This window comes from Cryptomeria japonica, chromosome 1, assembly GCF_030272615.1.
Source record: "Cryptomeria japonica chromosome 1, Sugi_1.0, whole genome shotgun sequence".
Classification (NCBI taxonomy): domain Eukaryota; kingdom Viridiplantae; phylum Streptophyta; class Pinopsida; order Cupressales; family Cupressaceae; genus Cryptomeria; species Cryptomeria japonica.
The window spans coordinates 114,173-132,839 of NC_081405.1; the positions used below are offsets into that span (position 1 = coordinate 114,173).

Genomic DNA, 18,667 nt, shown 5'->3' on the forward strand with positions numbered 1-18,667 from the left:
CGGACTATGAAGCTACAGTATGGACTGTTACACCAAAGGAGAAAAAAATAGTGAATAAAGCCAAAATGTCATGATTTTTATTAAGAAACTCTTGCTCATACAATCACCAACCTTCTTCAAGGAAAAGAGAGGTCTTTTTATAGTCAAAAAAGTTAGTTATCAAGCCCAGTATGGACATGAGGCTTCCACAACTTTATTTTGCAAGAAAAGTCAAACAATGACAACTTTTACAAGCCCAAATGACAACATTTCTTGCTCCAAAAGACATTTTTGACAATCTAACCTTATCAACTTGTCTAGAAACCTTAGACATGTTTAAAAACACTTATCAAACATGTTTCAATTCTTTGGAAAGCATTAGAAGACCTTTTTGGCAATTTTGCACATTTTTGCCAAAAAATGTCAACTCAAAGCCTGAAAGGCAAAACTTGATCTCTTGAGCCCAAAATGAGATCAAAACCACAAAAAAAGACACATATCAACCTAAAACAACATTATCAACCTAACACAAGAAATTACAAACATGTAAGCATAAAATACTCAAAAATGAGAGTTTTACTCAACTAGGTGCTCCTGCACCACAACAGCTTCCAATTCCAATTCTTTGCTTACAGTCACAGCATCTTCGTATACTTTTACCAGACTGAAAATATAGTCTAAGCCTTGTTGTATTTATGATATCAAGCCATTTATTGAACATCTCTACCACCATTTTGTTCCTCTGAACCTGATCTAACATCTTTTGGTTCGCTAGAGACTTGGGGTCGAAGGATACTGCCACTTGTGACAAGGGTTGGGGACTTGGATGGTGTATAGCATTTATATATTCGGCCATCTAAGTGATGATTTTCTTCAACTCTTTTTTATATTTTTCATCCTTCCATGTTCTGGAAATCATCCTCTTTGTGGAGGATTCCGAGTGTTTGACATCAACTGCTTGTGAAGCAACCCCCAAATCAACTTTTTCCACAGTGAAGTCATCTTCAGTGACGTTGTCTGAGTCTCTACCTAGGATAGGTTTAGCTATCTCAGTTTTCCAATGACTCGTTGCCTCATCTACCTCAAGCATTGTATGTGTTTTAAGTTTCTTTGGCTTGGACACTTTTCTAAGACACTTGCTAACCATATCCTTCATAGGAATTGTGATTGGGACCACACTACATTTCTTCCCAATGGAAGCCTCTAACCATCATGGAGTACTTGAAGGTTATTTGGACAGAGGGGTTGTCTGAGTACTAGGTGAATTGACAATAGTTAAAGTGCTCATTGTATTTAGCTCATCCTCTGGTTCTTTACCTATGTCCATATCTTGTGTCGGAGATTCATTCAATTGTTGTTGCTCTATTATTATTTCAAATTCCTCACTTGGATCCAAGTCTACGATGATTTGACTCAATGTTGGCTCTTTACTCTTCTTCTTGCTTCTTGCCCAAGTCACTCGGACTGTTGAGGAACTCAGCAGGGACCTTTTTGATCTTCTGGGTTGAATTTGTTCCACAACTGACTTTGAACCACCCGCAACATCAACAATCTTGTTAGCAATTAAAATAGGAAGTTGAGTTGATGTATGTGAACCAACTCTTAGTTCATGGGAAGACACGAGTGATCCTTTTCTAAAAAATTGATCCTTTAACCATTTCTCAGTTCTCCTTATAACATTGAAAGTCTTGGCCTGAATGTTTTCGTCTTCCTTTTTATCCTAGTCAATTTCTAGGATTGGCCGCCCTTGAACTTCCTTATTAAATTCAGGATCTAGAACATACTCCCCTGTTTCCTCCTGTACCCCTGACACATTGATGGGAAGTCTCATGGTTATTACTTGTTGCAGAGTAAATCTTCACCATAGCCTCTTTCTTACTTCATACTCGTCACTACAATTTTCCCAGTAATCTTCTAACTAGGGTTCATGACAGAATTGTTCGTCTACATTTAGGTTTTCAATAGCATAACCCCTGCTATCAAACTTTCATCTAGCAACATAGGGCTGCAAATTCATCTTCTTAAATTCCAACTCCAAATTCCAAGCATTAGACATGGACTTACAGTTGTAGTATCCAAGTTCAATGTGAAAGGCGACTCCAGATTCACCTTTTATCCCTAATCTTTTATCAATATGAGCTAGTTGTCTGCTCACTTCAATGAGTATGATTCTATCAAAGGCGTACCTAGGTAGCTTTAATGGTTCACCTTCAAAATGACCTACCCGAAGATAGGTAAACCTAGTAAATTGAATGAAGAAGCTGCCATATATACTTATCAATTCCATAGCTTCAACTGACATTCTTTTATTCACATCACCCTACAGCTCAAAAGCAAGTCTTCCTACGAAGACACCATTCCATCTGACAATATGTTCCACATATTTATGTTGCTGCAATAAAGGATAGTAATCATATACTTTCATACAATCCACCCATGATTCATTGAGCAAGTCGTGCCAATCTCTAGCATAGGCTAATATGTAAAATAAATAAGAAGACATATAAAAGCTAGACATGCCCACAAAATTACTTAAACCTTCATGGAGTCTCTCTGCAATTGCTTGCACCCAGTCAAGATATCTATCACCTGATAGAAGCACTTGAATATAAAAATACATCCAGTCCTCCCAATAAAAGGAGTGTGAATTCCCTTTCAGCCTATTCAACAGTATAACAATGTCTTGCACTTATGTGATGAAGTGTTCTCTGGTAAGGGGCTTTCACAGTCATGACCCTCCCTTTTGAACTTTGAGGAGCCAGTTTCTTGCAATTACACTTCTGTACTTACTTTTATTCTCAGAGAAGAAAGTGTATGAGGTCCCAATCGACCAGTCCTCATATGATGCCTTATGCGGGATTCCCATCGCCGCCATTATTGTTTCCATGTTAATATCAACTAACAACTCTCCACTACTGGTTCTTATACATATATTTGCAACATCATACCTATTCATGTAGGTTATTACCAAATTTGGGCATGGGGCAACAAGCAAAAATGTGGCGGCTTCAACGAGAATGCTTCTTACAATTTTCTCCATCATTGAGCCAACTTCAGGGTTTTTGGCTCTTTCTAGGAAATCCCCCAGATCATCATGAGCTAAAGAAGTATCATCTAATTCTGGCAATATGCTCACCAGACGTGATGTCCGACCTAGTTTCGGCAATATTGGCCTCATAATACCTACTTATACTTTAACCAAGCAATTCTAAAGCAGGACGAAATTCTACTTCAACAAACCAAATATTTTCTTCTTACATTGACAAATCTTCTAAACTAAAGAAATATAGTGTAGGGAAATTGTCTGAACTCACCTGTTACCACCATGAATCTGTGAAACCCTCTTAGTAGAGCTGAATTTACCTTCGGCGTCTCCAGTTCGTTCAATTATAACAGCTACAACCTTTACAAGTTTGCCTATAAATTTACATGTCTTTTTAAGCAATGGGGAAGAAAATCGAGAGAAATTTATACATGCTTCATAATGATTCATTCAAATGTGTGAATTAATAGTGATATGACTAAAAACCTGACACTTTCTTAATTGCCCATCACTTCCGCACAAATAGTTAATGTCCTCATGATTACTTTCCATAATTATAATTTTAAACTATTAGATGTCAAGAATATTCCTTCTTACCGCACTGCCTCCAGTGTTATCACAATTCTTAGAATCAGCTTAGAGTGAACTTTTTGAACCTTGAACCATCTCACAAGGAGTTCAATGGTTCAAGTTCATTTAGTGAGAACAACAGTGAAATAGCGGCTCAAAACAATACCGGGAATGAGCAATAACGATAACTAACAAGTGAAAAGACTTCGAACTTTGAACCGTTGAACCGAGAATACAAAAGGTTCAAGGTTCAAGTTCAATATCGACTTAAACACATTTACACTTGCTCGTTAAATAACATCACATAGCCGCGACTCATGCAAAAGGACCTTTTGAACCTTGAACCCAAAAAAGAAAAGGTTCACGAGTTCAAAGTTCAAAACACATAACAACAACGCGCTTGCTTTAGTGAAGATAAAGACCGCTAAAGACATTACCTAGAATGCGCTTTGAACCTTGAACCTTTTGAATTCTTTTAAAGGTTCAATGACACAGGTTCAAAGTGAGGAAATACAAAGACTGAAAAGAAAAGAGACACCATAAGGCAACCCGCAAGCTTGAAATTTTAATGAAAATTTGAGGGGATGCTAACACATGGAACAAGGGCATTTGATCTTTTACCTCAATGTGAAAAGGATGTGGGTATCCTTGGACATTGCTAAAGTTTAAGGGTCTATATTTCTTAGGAATAAAGACTTCTCTTGGTGGACATTGCTTAAGTTGTCGATTATTCATTATGCCCAAGTCAAACTTATGAAAATACATTTTGACTTGACTCTAAAAATTTTTTATACAAAGACTACAGTTACATTCTTCATGATGACTTTTCTCTTTTCACGATAAGACCTCCAACAGAGATAATACAAAAATGACTCAAAATCAGACTTAAGGCCTCTTTGAATGAGCCTACTAACAACATTGTTGGTATAATTATTTATTCATTTTGGATATAATTACACTTTACTAGGCTACATGCATATCATAGTAGTTTGCATATGAGACACTTAGGGAGATGCGCTATATTGGGAGTGTGTATGTAGGACAATTTCCACCTTTTATGGTGTGATCTTGTTGTTACTTTATCATATCCACTTATTGTGGAGTGATAATTCCACCTTTGATGGGTGATCAACCTCATGTGGAATATTTTACTATTACCCCTACCTACCCTTGCATCTCATTGATCCACATGTCATCATTTTGTGCTCTCTTGTCTCTTAGCCTTGCCTTTATAAGAAGGTTCATCTACATTGTATGTAATCTTCTTGATGATCCAGTTGATCACATTTTGCATCATTGATAGGAATACAGTTTATTCTTGACACATTTTGTTCTCTCTTATTTGTGCTTTCCATTGCCTCTGGATCTTGGCAAATTCTCACATGGTATCAGAGCCTAAAGGGCTTCATTGATCAATCTGTTGGAGACATTTTGGAGGCTTCAATTTTTGGATTTGGGGATCTACATTTTTGGGGGGCATCCTACAGCGATTTGGATATCACGGTTGAGTTTGGAAGGCCATTTCCATTAAAATCGAGTATAAGTTTGCCTATATTAGGCGAAAGTGCATTTTGGGTGTTGGAGGAAAAATTTTAGCCTATTCGGCTAAGTAGGGTACGGATTTTCAAAACAAAAAAAAAAAATTCTATGGAATTATTTTTAATTTTCATATTTTGTTTGGTCCACGGCTTTTAATATTCATTGTAAAAAAATTAAATTGAAAATAAAATATATATATATGGGGGGGTCCGCAGACCCCCCTCCTGGCCCGTACTACAGTAATTATTTTTTGCAAGGTATATTTTATATTTTATGGGGCCCCCAATCCTGTAACCCCTAGTTCTCCACTTCCCAAGCATCGTTATGCACCATCGGTCACTGTGTTTGTCATCCTCCTAGCTTGCGCTTCTCTTTCGGCCTCCTGCTCTGACATGCATTTTCCGTCTACCAGCCTAAGCTTCCCTGTCGTCCTCCAGGTAGCAATAACTACCGATTCTTCTGCCCATCATTACCTCCGCTCCCACCCACACCGCTCTTCATCCAGCCAGCGACTTCTTTTCTTGGCCACCCGCTTGGTTCCGCAATGTGCTACTGTGCTCTTCTGTCGTGTTCTTCACTGCCGACAACCTCTGCTCCAGCCCCCACGCTACGGCTTTCGGCTAATCTCTGGCAACCCAATTCCTAGATCTAGCTACTTCTCTCTGGCCCACGACACCTTGGTAGACATCAAAGCCATGCAATTGCCACGTGGCCTCTTCACAATCGTCCAACCTACCAACAAATTCATCGCATGCTCTGCACAGCCACCGTACGAACAAACACTCAAACAAACAACTCAGCAAATCATACAGACACATCATCGAATGGATTTCACAGTCATCCCTGCCACGTAGACAAACACATCATCATCTGTATTGCCACGTCATCTGCACGGACTGCTCAGTGCTTGCCACATCATCATGTTCGTACAGTACGGATGCCACGCAGGGTGGAGGTGAAGTTCTCATTACGGTCAAACAGGCGTCAAATTTAAGCATGTCATTTGCTGATGTCATTACTGCATGAGCAGTATTTTGACCCCCCTCTCATTTGGCTTTTTGATTTCGCAGTTCGACTTCAAGAGGTCGTATCTTGCTCATTTTAGCTCCTTTTTTGGTGCAATTTTTTTTTATTTGGGCTAATTTTTCGTGCTCTTTGCAGTGGTGGAGGAATTTTCTGATTTTTTATGGACAAATTTTTCATAGATTGTAGTTTTTGATGACTGTACATGTCTAATCCTCAATTTTGCAACTTCAGAGGCTTCTTTTGGGGTCATTCAACCTCCTTTTCAAGTTTCATTTTTTTTAAGTGCATAATTTTTCATCTACTTTCATAATCTGCCATTAGTTTGCAGTGAGTTTGAGTAGAAATTGTACTTTCTATATTTGGTCATTTTTGGCCTATTTGGTACTTGTATTTTTTCTTGGATCTCAATTAGATCTCTTGTAGTATTTGTTGAGGTCTCTTATAGCCTATTTGAGGCAGTTGTAAAATTGAAATCAGAAGTCCGCCTTGCCTTGTTTTGCAAGTGGCCATTGTACACACACTAAGTATAAAGTGTCAAATCATCATTTTTTTATTTTTTTTGGGGGGGGGAGGGTTCTTGATTGAGTAATTTGGGGGGGTGTCTTGTGTGATTGTGTCTCTCTCTATCTTGTGTTTTTTTCATTTTGGTGCTATGGGTTCTCCTAAATTTCCACTTTTAGCTCCTCATAATTATCCATCATGGAAGATAAAGGCATGGAGTAAACTAATGGAAAAAGGATTCATTCATTATGTAAATGGAACAATTACAACACCACATGATCCTAAGGCTGATCCTAATGCTCAAGTTGAATGACTCGCTAAAAAATTTATGGCACTTGGAACTCTTAGAAAGTATGTATCAGATGACCTCATTTTTCACATTGAAAAGTGTACAACAATTAAAGAGGCTTGGGATATTTATGACAAATTGTATGGACAAGTTGATGAGATTAAGGGCTACAATCTTGATAGTGAACTCACAACATTGGATCCCAACGAGTTTGATACAATCCAAGATTAGGTCACAAAAGCAAATGAGCTAAGAGCAAAGCTAAAGGATTGTGGCATTGACAAAAAGGATGCTCAATTGGTTTACAACTTGTTGGACAAGCTTCCATCAAAGTATACAACCTTTGTATCTAGCTTTCATACCCATAGGTTAGCTCAAGGTTCCTCATACACTTCTCCCTCTTTTGATGCATTCACAGAGATATTGATACTTGAGCAATCTAAGTTGACCAAGATGGGGATTCTCAAATCTTCAAAGTCACAAGCATTGGTGGCTAATAAAGGGAATCAAAGCAATCAAGGAAAAGGCAAGAACCAAAAGCAACCTAAGCCTAAACAAGATGGAACACAATCCTCCTCTCCACAACAAGGTGATTGTACATCCTCACCTAAGAGGAAATCAAATAACGACAATTTTTTTTGTGCATATTGCAAGAAGTCAGGACATGATGAACATCAATGTTACAAGAAGGATATTGATGAATTGAAACATCTTCTTGAGAAGAACAAAATCTGTTTGCCTTCTAGAATTTCTCCATCGGCTACATCTTCCAAAGAAAATGATGAAGGAAAGGATCACCCTTTTGGGACATATAAAGAAAAGGGACAAGCTCTTTGTACTACTACAAGTCATGATTCAGGGAGATGGCTTCTAGATTCAGGGGCTTCTCATCATATGGTATCTTCGCAGTCTATGTTCTCTTCATTTGAGTCTTGCACCATGCCACAAATTTTGATGGGCAATCATACATACATGGATGTGATTGGGAAAGGATCTATTGCCATTAGGGATAACTCCTTCAATGATGTGTTGTGTGTACCCCATTTGACAAACAATCTTCTTTCCATCTATCAAATCACACATGGGACAACAAAGAAAATTGTGGAGTTCACACCTGTTTCAGTTATCATTAGAGACTTGGAGACTAGAGCTATCATTGCGACTAGGGTGGTTGATCAGGCATCTTGACTGTACTCCTTTTCACATTTTGGTCCTATTGATGAGGTTGATTCTTCCCATGATGATTCAGATTTTGAGGAGAAATTTGGGTACTTGAACTTGTGGATTCTCACATGTGACCCCGTTCTTGAGCCTTGCATTTCATCTCCTCCTCTTGATATTACATCACCTATTGCACCTGATGATGTAGCTAGTGCGATAATTTTGACTTCTTGTGATTCAGTGCAACAGGATATTCCTTGTCTTCTAGCTTCAATTGATTGGGATGGGTACTTGACAGACATTGCAGGTTTGTTTGTGGAGTCCTACATTGCAGATTTGGGAGACATCATTGATGACATTCATCTTCTCTTTGATGAAGACGATCCTTCTTCAATTTTTGTGAGGGAACACTCTGGCCCTCTTGTGCATTCTCTACATGATCATTCTTTAGAGGTTGATATGATTGTGGATACTTTTGTACAACAGTTGGAGGAGGTCTCTTTATCCTTAGAGGAGACATGTGAGTCTTTTCATATTATTCTATATTCATCTCCACTAGATCTTGGAGTGCCTTTTTCAGCAGTGTGGAGCAGTTCACCACCTTTGGAGGGGGTAACTTTCAGCATCGACATGGGGACACTTGAGCAGTTTTCCAAGATTCCATTCATCTTGAGTTTTTTTCCAACATCTTCCCTTCATGATTGGGGAGACTTCATGGATACACCTTTGAGTTTGTTTCTTCCTAAGGGGAGGAATGTTGTTCGACGTTCGTGGAGTAGTTTCTTCATTCAGCTTTGAGCTTCTACCATTAGTGCAGATTCTGCATTGAGGGGGGGATACCTAGTCTCTCTTCTTCTTCTCTCATATGGGGGGGGACTTTTTCCTCACATGGGGTTTTGTCCTTCACATACTTCTTTGAGAGTTCCTTTGTATATAGTTTTCATCTCTCTTTTGGGGGAGGGTTTTTTCCCATTGGGTTTTTCTCTTTTTCCCTGCTTTATGAGAGATTGCATTGGTTTACGTGCATTTGCATTTGTACATGAGTACCTATCATGGCCTAGTTAGTAGCCAGGACCCATCTTGCATTGCTTAGTTGCATTGTAGACTTTAATGCATTCCCCTAAGCTGCACTTAAGGAGGGGTGTTGGTGTAAATAATTATTCATGTTGGATATTATTACACCTTACTTAAGTTTACTTAGGAAATGCATTTCATAGTAGTTTGGGTATGAGACACTTGGGTGTTTGTGCCACATTGGGATAGTGTGTGTAGGAGAATTTCCATCTTTTATGGTGTTGATCTTGTTACTACTTTATCATATCCACTTATTGTGGAGTGATAATTCCACCTTCGATGGGTGATCCACCTCATGTGGAATATTTTACTATTTCTCCTACCTACCCCTACCTACCCTTGCATCTCATTGAGCCACATGTCATCATTGTGTGCTCTCTTGTCTCTTAGCCTTGCCTTTATAAGAAGGCTCATTTACATTATATGTAATCTTCTTTATGATCCAGTTGATCACATTTTGCATCATTGATAGGAATACAATTTATTCTTGTCACATTTTGTTCTCTCTTATTTGTGCTTTCCATTTCCTCTAGATCTTGGAAAATTCTCACAAGCATAACACACTTCTCTTGACACAAAGCAATGACTGAAAAATTTCAACAAAGAAGTATGAAAGTTGAAAACTACTAAGTTTCCCTTCCTATTAGTGCTACAACACTGAATAAGGGTTCATTTTGAACCTTATCACTTTATAGTTTTCATGGAAACTTCAAAAGAAAATACTTGGAAAATATTGCAGCAACTGATTTCTTCTTCCTTGACTGATAAATCTTTAAATTTGAGGCTCCCCACTTTCTTCTTCAGGTTCTTGTAGTCGCCACCTCTTTGTTGAGGAATGTTTCTTTGAACAACTTAAAGCTTTTCAAAGTCTTCTTTCATTATGGGTCCTCTTTTCTTCAGCAGAGCCACCTGAATCTTCTTCTTACATGCTGCTACAAAAACTTTTCCAGACTGAAATTCACTTGGCCGGCGACTGCAGGGTATGAATTAACAATGTTTTTCACAAATAATACCCAGCAAAGTCACCAATCTGTTGGTTGCGGCTCAGATGGGGCAATCTCAACTATATAATGATTCAATCTTCCCTAGCCAGAGAGTCTGGGTTTGATCTCCGGCAAATTCACTAATCTGTTGGTTCCCAAATCAATAGGTCCCTAAACCCTAAAGACTTAGCCACGTTCTTATCAACAGGTTTAGGGTTGGATTTGGCCAACAAATGAGATTTAGTCACAAGACTGAAATCTCTTGCACTTTTGGCTCTACAAGACCAAGGCGGGTGTACCTTACAATGTCTTAATAACATGTGACAACTTTATGCTCAGACATTTCTTACTAAGAAGATCATCTCAGTGAGAATACACCAAGGAAGGATAGATAAACTTTTGGTTATGGCTACAACCTCAATTTGTATCATTCATGCATGCATTGAGACTGACTTTCTATACTAACAACTACTCCTATTGCAGAAAAATAAAAGGTGAAAAAAGAATATAAAAGGTGAAATAAGAATGATTCTGAAAATGTGAATATGACCAATGCCTATTGTGGGTAAACAGAGTCCAACCTGCAGATAATCAACACTTTCTATGATATATATTCAATAAACACTTTTGAACATATCATGACTTGCACAACCTGTTTAGAAAATCATAACAAAATGAGTAATACTTCAATCAAACACGCATTGTAGTAATCTTGAAAGTAGACTTTAACTCTTTCATTAAAAGAGACCCACGTTCAAAATCACACACTCCTACTTGAGGAAGACAAATTCATATGTCATTAACATAAAAATTCATACAACATGTGGACATAAAGCATGAGACAATCTGAGAATGATCTTCTTTCATTAATTTTTAAAAATATAAGTATACATCATAACAATGGGCATCTATAGAAAGGAAATGTTCACCCTCTATTCCCTTGAACTGGTTCCTATTTCATACTACTTAGATATTTTTATTTCTTTTTAGAATCCCCTCACACTGGCCCCTGAATTCCTATTTATAAGACAAAGGATCTGAAACAAGCTACAGGCCAGGTCAAACACACGTCACAATTTGATTGCCTGAGACAAAAATATGCCCTAAGGCATCCCCCTTCATGTACTGCATGCGATCCTTATGAAGGCAATCAATGCAAGCGGCTATGAGGAAAGCCTCTAGAATTTGGAGCCACGAGCCTAAGGACATACAGACCTTCCCTCCAAAAGGACATTCAAAAGTAGTCTCCTTGAACCTCAAAGAAATCTACTCCACTGCGGATTGGCCGCAATCATAAATTACATCTTCTGCCATTCCTTGATTGATCCCTAAGTCCGGATTACTACATTTAGTAATCTTCACCTACCCATAAGATTTGATATCTTTTATGTCGATCATCTTGAGCCGTGCAACAATCTGTAACAAGATCCCCATTAATTCATTTTCCATCCTCTGTCGACCCGCTCTAATTGGATAGAAAAACTGCCACATTTAAGATCCACCATCTTCAAGCACTGACCTCTACATACCAGATCTCATATTTGACCACCTGGAAGACACTTGTCTTCATTTTCAATGTCCAAATCACTTGGTCAAGCCTAGTAAATTGCAATGTGAAGTCATATCTGAGTCAGCAGTGGATGAACATCCATCGCATTCTCTGCGTTGTAAAAATTATACCTATAGGATGGTGAGGTACCTGCTTCTCACTGCAATTTTGACCCCCGTAGACTCTTCCCTCTTCAGTTTTTCTGGTCGCAGGATAGCAGAGAACCCAAATCTCCTTATGTCCCTTTTACCCCGTGGGGTCACTTTCCTATGGCTTCAAATGCGCGGGATAGCGGGGAAGTTCTCTCGTAATACCCTTATGTTGCCCTGCAAGTCCACCCTCTTATCTCTTTTCATACTACGGGGTGGTGGGACCCTCCATCTTCCCTTTATATGTTACCCTGTAGGCCTCCTTTTCCTCTCTTCACAAACAACACGGGATGGCGGGGTACCTACTATTTCCTTTCCTTTCTTTACCTCACAACATCACCTACAAGCTTACTTTGCCCATGCGGTAGGAATTTGCTTATCTTTAAGGACTCTCACTATCCCGCATATTGCTTTCCTTCGGCTTCGCATGCACAAGCTTCTCCTTCTCTGCATTGTCTATTCCTTTATTACTTTAGGGTGGCGGGGAATATTAATTCTTCGATTCCTATTTCCCTCGCATCGCTCCTTGCTTGAACTTTCAAACCCTGCAAGGTAAGACCCTTTCAGCTGCCACTACTCCCAATATCTTGCAAGATACTATTTTTCTCTACTTGGGTCCTCTTCTTTCCAGCAAAGAAAACCCTTTCTCAATCATGCGGCATAGCAGGGACTTCTTATCCCTTTACGGGTGCTTAACCCATAGTACATTCCGCTTCACTCTTTGATCCTTGCAGGGTAGGGGTTTCTTTGTATTTTGTAATGCTTTGTTATCTCGCAGAGTTCTTTTCACTATGTTGTCCTCATTCCTTCCTTTGACTGTGAGAGATGGTGGGGACCCTTTTACTTCATTGTGTCCACTTAGCCCACAACACTACTCGATGCTGCTTAATACCCTTGTGGGGTAACCTTTCTATTCTGATTCATCATTCCTCGCTATCTCGTAGAGAGCCTTTGTTTCTTTGTCCCCCTCACCTCTACAAGTAAGATGATTGTTTCTTTGAGACACCTTGCGGGTTAAGCCTCTTCATTCCTATCAAGTGTCCCCTTAGCCTACACAGGTAGCTCCTCAAGCATATAGGTCATGCGGGGTAATCTTTTTACTTTAGAAAATTTTTTCCCTGTTGTCCCTCATGGTTTCAATTTGAAACTAGCAACCACTATGGGGTGGTGGGGTACTCCACTCACCTAGCACCTGTCTTGCCCTTTTGGTTATCCTACAGTGTTGTTATCGTCTCCTTCAAAGTCACGCGGGGTAAAAAAGGAGAAAAAGCATCTTCCTTCCCCACTACCCTACACACCTCTCTACTTTTATCTTCTGCTCGCATGAGGGCCTCCTCTCTGCTATTAACCTGTCGTGTTATTGACACCCTGCTAGCATAACCCTCATGTTGTGCACCTCCTATCGCCTGTCGTAGTATGATAACCTGCATTGTATGCACTACCCCTATAACATTTGTGCGACTAACACTAGTTGTGACTACAAGCGATTAACATGGTGTGTTATTGACAATTGTAGCCAAGTGTGACTAACACGATGTGTTAGTCAAACAATATCCATACTTTTCTTGGATCAAAGTGGCCTACCCAATGTAATTCCAACTCAATGGCTTATGCCATCCTCATCCAGTTACCTGTCCCAGTAGCTTATCCCATGCTTGTCCTCCATAACTTCATGTGTGATTAACACGATGTTCTTTGATTAGTTATCTGCTAAAGTTGTAATATAACACAGCGTGTTATCTTGCAGGGGGATTCTGAGTGTCAAAAATCAAAATTTTGAACCTGGGCCTTCAAAATTTGACAAATTTTTTTAAGTCCCAACAGCACCATAAATTTTCATTTCTTGGGATTTAGAGCTAGTCCCACCCTTCAACACCTTTCCATGCATTTATGGAGTGTGATGAAGTGGTTGTCCTATTCATTGTATATTGACCAGTCGTCAATACCATAAGTTTCTCAAATTAAATCTATCATGCTTCAATGGTCAGATAAGAAGCCATATTGGATTAGGGAGTTTGGTTGGTAATGGGGGGACAAAATAAAATTGTGAGGTACATAGGGATTCCTTTCTCAGTATCTCCCCCACTACCTAAAATGTGGGATTGGGTGCACTCTAAAATTGAGAGGAAGTTGAATAATTGGAATAGGAATTTCTTATCCCTAGCTAGAAGACTTCGGGTTTTCCAAAAGATACTATCATCTTATTTTGTGTATTATGCATCAAATGGTTTTTTGCAGGGTATCAAGTTGATAAAATTCAAAAGACCATTAGGCATTTCATGTGGTCAAATGGTAGAGGGAAACACATGAGGCATACTATATGTTGGGAATGGTGTTGTGTTATCAAGGAGCTAGGTAGACTAGGGCTTAAAGATCTAAGGAAGCATGGAATGGCTTTGGCTACCAAGTGGATCATAAAGGCTATGGAAGGACAAGATCCTTGGAAATTATTAATTAGGAGGAATATTTAGGATGTCGATCTTAGAAATGCCAGGAAGTGGAAAGGTTTGCATATACATGATATGTTGTTCAGTAACCTTAGTGCTACCCCATATAAACAAAGAATGTCTAAACATAAGAGTTGTAAACAAACATCATGAACAAAGTATTTTCATGAGAGGTTTGTAAGACTCTAGACAATTCAATGAATATGATTCATAAATGAGTGTCAAGAAGTATCTCCTTGTTATTCACCTTGTCCAGAGTAGAACAACTATTTTGCAAACTAGTTTAATAGGATTCAAAACTTCCTATTTGGTACTAGGGTACCTATTGTCATTTGATTGGCACAAATTCTCCTTCCTCAAATCACCTAGGCAAACTATAAGGCTTTCTCTATCCAAAAGGAGCAGGGGAAGTAATTTGAGAATTGTTGAAGTTGGTCAGACAAGGCTAACATCAAAAACAAAGTTTGAATAATTTTTGCGTCACCAAAAGTCTCCATAAGTGAGAAGGGTACAACTTTAAACGATTTTGGAGGCTGGGAAATATTTTTTGTAGTCTGGTTCCTAGAGCTAAAAGACATAGGGGAAGGCTTTTCGTTAATAAAGTTCTCTTCTTTGCAATTGAATGTGGTGGACCAACCTTCATCTTCCTTCATCGAAGTTGGCAACCCAAAATAGGGTTGTGCAACAACATTTGGAGATGAGGAAACTAGAGGGAAATCTTGTATCTTGTGTTCTAAGGATTAATGTTGATATAGGTGTTTGGGAGGCTATTATAAAGGATGTGTTGGCTATATCTAGTTTTACCAACTTAGATATCAATAGATCTTTGAGGTCCTTAGATAGGTCTACCTCAACACAAACCCTCTATTGAGTATAAGCTAAATGGAACTGTTTTGATTCAACACACACAACTGAGCCTAAAGAAGAGACTATTTAGCTCAAAAAATTATAGCATGTTATGGTAGATTGAGAAACTCAACTCCAAGGACCTTAAAAGACTTGTCATTGGAGATGACAAAGTCTCACATCTAGGTTTGAAAACAAGCAACAAGGAATGAACAAGACAAGGGCTACAATTAAGCACTAACTTAGCATGATTTACTCTAGTGAAGTGAAAAAGAAAAGGAAAACCTTTGGTAAGGTTTTGCATGGTTCTAGGCCCTACCAACACACTCTTTGAGCATGCCTTGGGGGGAGGGGGCGAATCCTACCCACAAAATATCCAATCAAAACAAATATCTCTAGCCAACAACATACATTATCCAAAATTTGAATTTGAAAGAACATAGATGGTGTCTCAAAAGACATACTTAATGAAACACCTTGGATACAAAAAAAATAAAAATCGTTCGTTACTATCAAACCAGAAAAGTCAATATAAAGCATCCACAAACTTAACAACATAAAACATGCCACAATAAATAAAAATAAAAATAAGCAATATATAATATGAAAAAATAAAATAATAAACTGAAGAAAAGAAATCGTCTTAAAAATAAACAAAAACTTCTCAAATCTTCTGTAGTCTGTTATTTGTATACAAGTACTATGATAAAGTCTACGGTCAACGAGACTAAATCAAGGTCAAAAACATAACAACAAAAACAGACAACACAGTGCAGGTCATAAAATTCCAGAACAGGTTCCGTTGGACTTCTACACGCTGTTTTCACACACGGATATACAGGTTGCCGTCTGTTTTCTTATACAATTTTGCACTTAACAATCTGTGGATCACTTGTTTGACCAATAATCTGCAAAGCTGGAAAAACACGGCTGAACATAGTTTGCTGCTTTTTAAAATTAAATTTAACGCCGACAATTTGAAAAATCGTTTGTTCTAAACTGACATGCAAACAATTGTCTTTAAAGAAACATTTTCCTTACTTTCACAGGTAAAACTGTTCTTAATCATTAAAGATTACGCTAGAGAGATCTAAATCTTTGTACTCAAGCAACGCAAGTGCAATTTAAGTTTGCTATTTTGAGAAACGATTCCTGTACAACTGAATCGCACTGAAATAGAGGTCCCGTGAATTTTATAAGAAGGCTTGTGAGCATTGAAGATGTTGGAAGGCAGGGCACTTGTTGGGGAAACAGATATGTCACAAAAAATGCAAGATTATGCCATGTTATGTGCCTACGAGGCTCTTGATTTGCATGAAGTTACTGAATACGAAGCCATTGCTCGTTTCATTAAGAAGGTTTGTCTCTATTACTCTTACAGATTTTATACCTGAATTGGATTTATTTGTTAATATTTTCCAAAAATTCCAGGTATGGAGCTTCATGTATGCTTCATAACTTCGATTTTTTTTAAGGTAACTGATGTGTTTCCAAAAATTATTAAATGATTTTTTGGGGTTATTTGTGATATTATTTTTAAGGATTTGAGTTACCTATAATCAAGTGGGCGTAGCTTGTTACTCATTTGAGAAGCTTTAGCAATTTAAACAATTCATAATGAAGACTCCTAACGATATTTTTTCACACTGTTTTTTAGTTTATTGAGCCCTGTTCTGGTCCCTTTCTATCAATATTTAGAGCTTTTTAACAAAATTGTATTACGAGAAAAGCTTGATCTACAGTATCTTATTTTTCAAGTTGGTATCCCAGATTCCCATGTTTGATTCTTTCAAGAGCTTCCAGTCACGCTCGCTTTCTTTATGTAATGTTGACAGAATTGATACAGATTCTGAGGGCATAGAATGCATTCAGTAATAGAAATTAGAATCCCCCATTCTCTCCAAATTGTCCAAAGTTCAAACACAGTACAGAAGAATTAAATTTTTTTATGTTTTAGCTTATCAGCACAGGGTTGAAAGCAAAACTGATGTAGCTTATGCTTCCAACTCCTCCTCTCCCTCATTATAAATTAGTAACTGACGTAGTTTATGTTTCAGTATCTTACTGGCTTAAGATTTTATTTCAGATTTTGCAAGAATTTTTAGTTTGAAGTGAACCAGGAACGTAATTTTCTGAAAAAAATACTTCAGTTTTTGTGGTCTAATGGTTTGGATTATCTTCTTTGACTTGTGTGCACAGAAGTTCGACGAAACATATGGAATTGCATGGCAATGCATAGTTGGGTTCAGTTTTGGATCATCTATTACCCATGTCAGTGGAACATTTATTTGTTTCCACGTGGAGAAATTGGCTTTTCTGCTCTTCAAAGATGCACTTTTCAAGGAGGAACAGGGTCAAATGGGCTTTGCATGTGGTAAGGTAAACTTGGCATTTATGAAGCAATGACACAGAAAAGGGCAAAAAGCAAAAAGAGAAAATGTGCAGCTAGGTACGTGTTGTCCAAAATCGTTTTGGGCCATTCATGAGAGCTTGTTTTTTCTACGGTCTGTTCTTAGGGTTATTTTTTCTTGGGCACCATCGTAGATCTACCCTTCATTGGGGTTATCTATTTACAGCCAAGGTTTGAGAAGAGCAGGGCTTCTAAGTGGATTTTTTTGTCGGTTGGCATACTGTACTTCCTGTACAACTAATTGGGACAACATTGTAAACTGTTTGTAATTTCTGTTTAGTAGAAATCTGCCCTTTACTAGGTTGGAAGTAATTATATATATATAATTCAAAATTACAGATTACAAATACAATTTACGATACTGATGGGCAGCAGCAACCAGCGAAACCTGCTGAAAAGAGATCAGCAGTAGCAGCAAAAGCACAGAAGGATACACAGGGCAAAATGGATTAGACAACAGCACACAAAAGGCGGATAAAGACATCTCCAAAAAAAGACACCCACTGTAACAAGGGAGTGGGAGTACAGAGAAACAAAACACTTCCACTCCAAGAAAAAATCAGTCACACAAATGAGTGTGGAGCTACAACAATGAACAGAAACATTCCCATCGTATTCTGAAAGCTGATCTTCCACACTGACTTCCAATGCAAGAACATGTCTGCATTACATTCTGGAGGAGGCAGAGAATGTAATGTCCCTTTTTGGAACATTGAAAAAGATCCACTAAAATTGTAATATATTTTATAATTGAACAATAAAAATGAATAATGAATTATTAGATAACTTCAGATGAATTAAAACTTCTTGAATTTCTGATTCCTGATTATTGTGACTCTAAAATTCATGCAATATAATTAAGTATATATCTATCTTTATGTAGGAGATTGAAAGGTCTTTGATCTAGTTGCTTTCTCTGATTAGAATTCCTTATGAACATGCAAACTATTTTTAAGAAGTCATGTCTGATATAATATCAACTATCTTATGCTTCTAGATGTTGAGGATGTGACGTCTAACAGTTATGATTATTTCTTTCTTTTTCTCCCAATCTCTTTAAATTCGAAGAGTCAAACATTTTCATTAAAAAATGAGTGTATT

General features: G+C 38.0%; 1 protein-coding gene across 1 annotated transcript; it reads left to right on the plus strand.

Moving 5' to 3' along the window:
• Window positions 1–16,067: 16,067 nt before the first annotated feature.
• On the plus strand, window positions 16,068–18,353 carry LOC131036614 (uncharacterized). The gene is made up of 2 exons (XM_057968539.2): window positions 16,068–16,514; window positions 17,356–18,353. The coding sequence occupies exons 1-2, from the start codon at window positions 16,377–16,379 to the stop codon at window positions 17,560–17,562; spliced, it is 345 nt and encodes a 114-aa protein (XP_057824522.1). The 5' UTR covers window positions 16,068–16,376; the 3' UTR covers window positions 17,563–18,353.
• The last annotated feature ends 314 nt before the right edge of the window (window positions 18,354–18,667 follow it).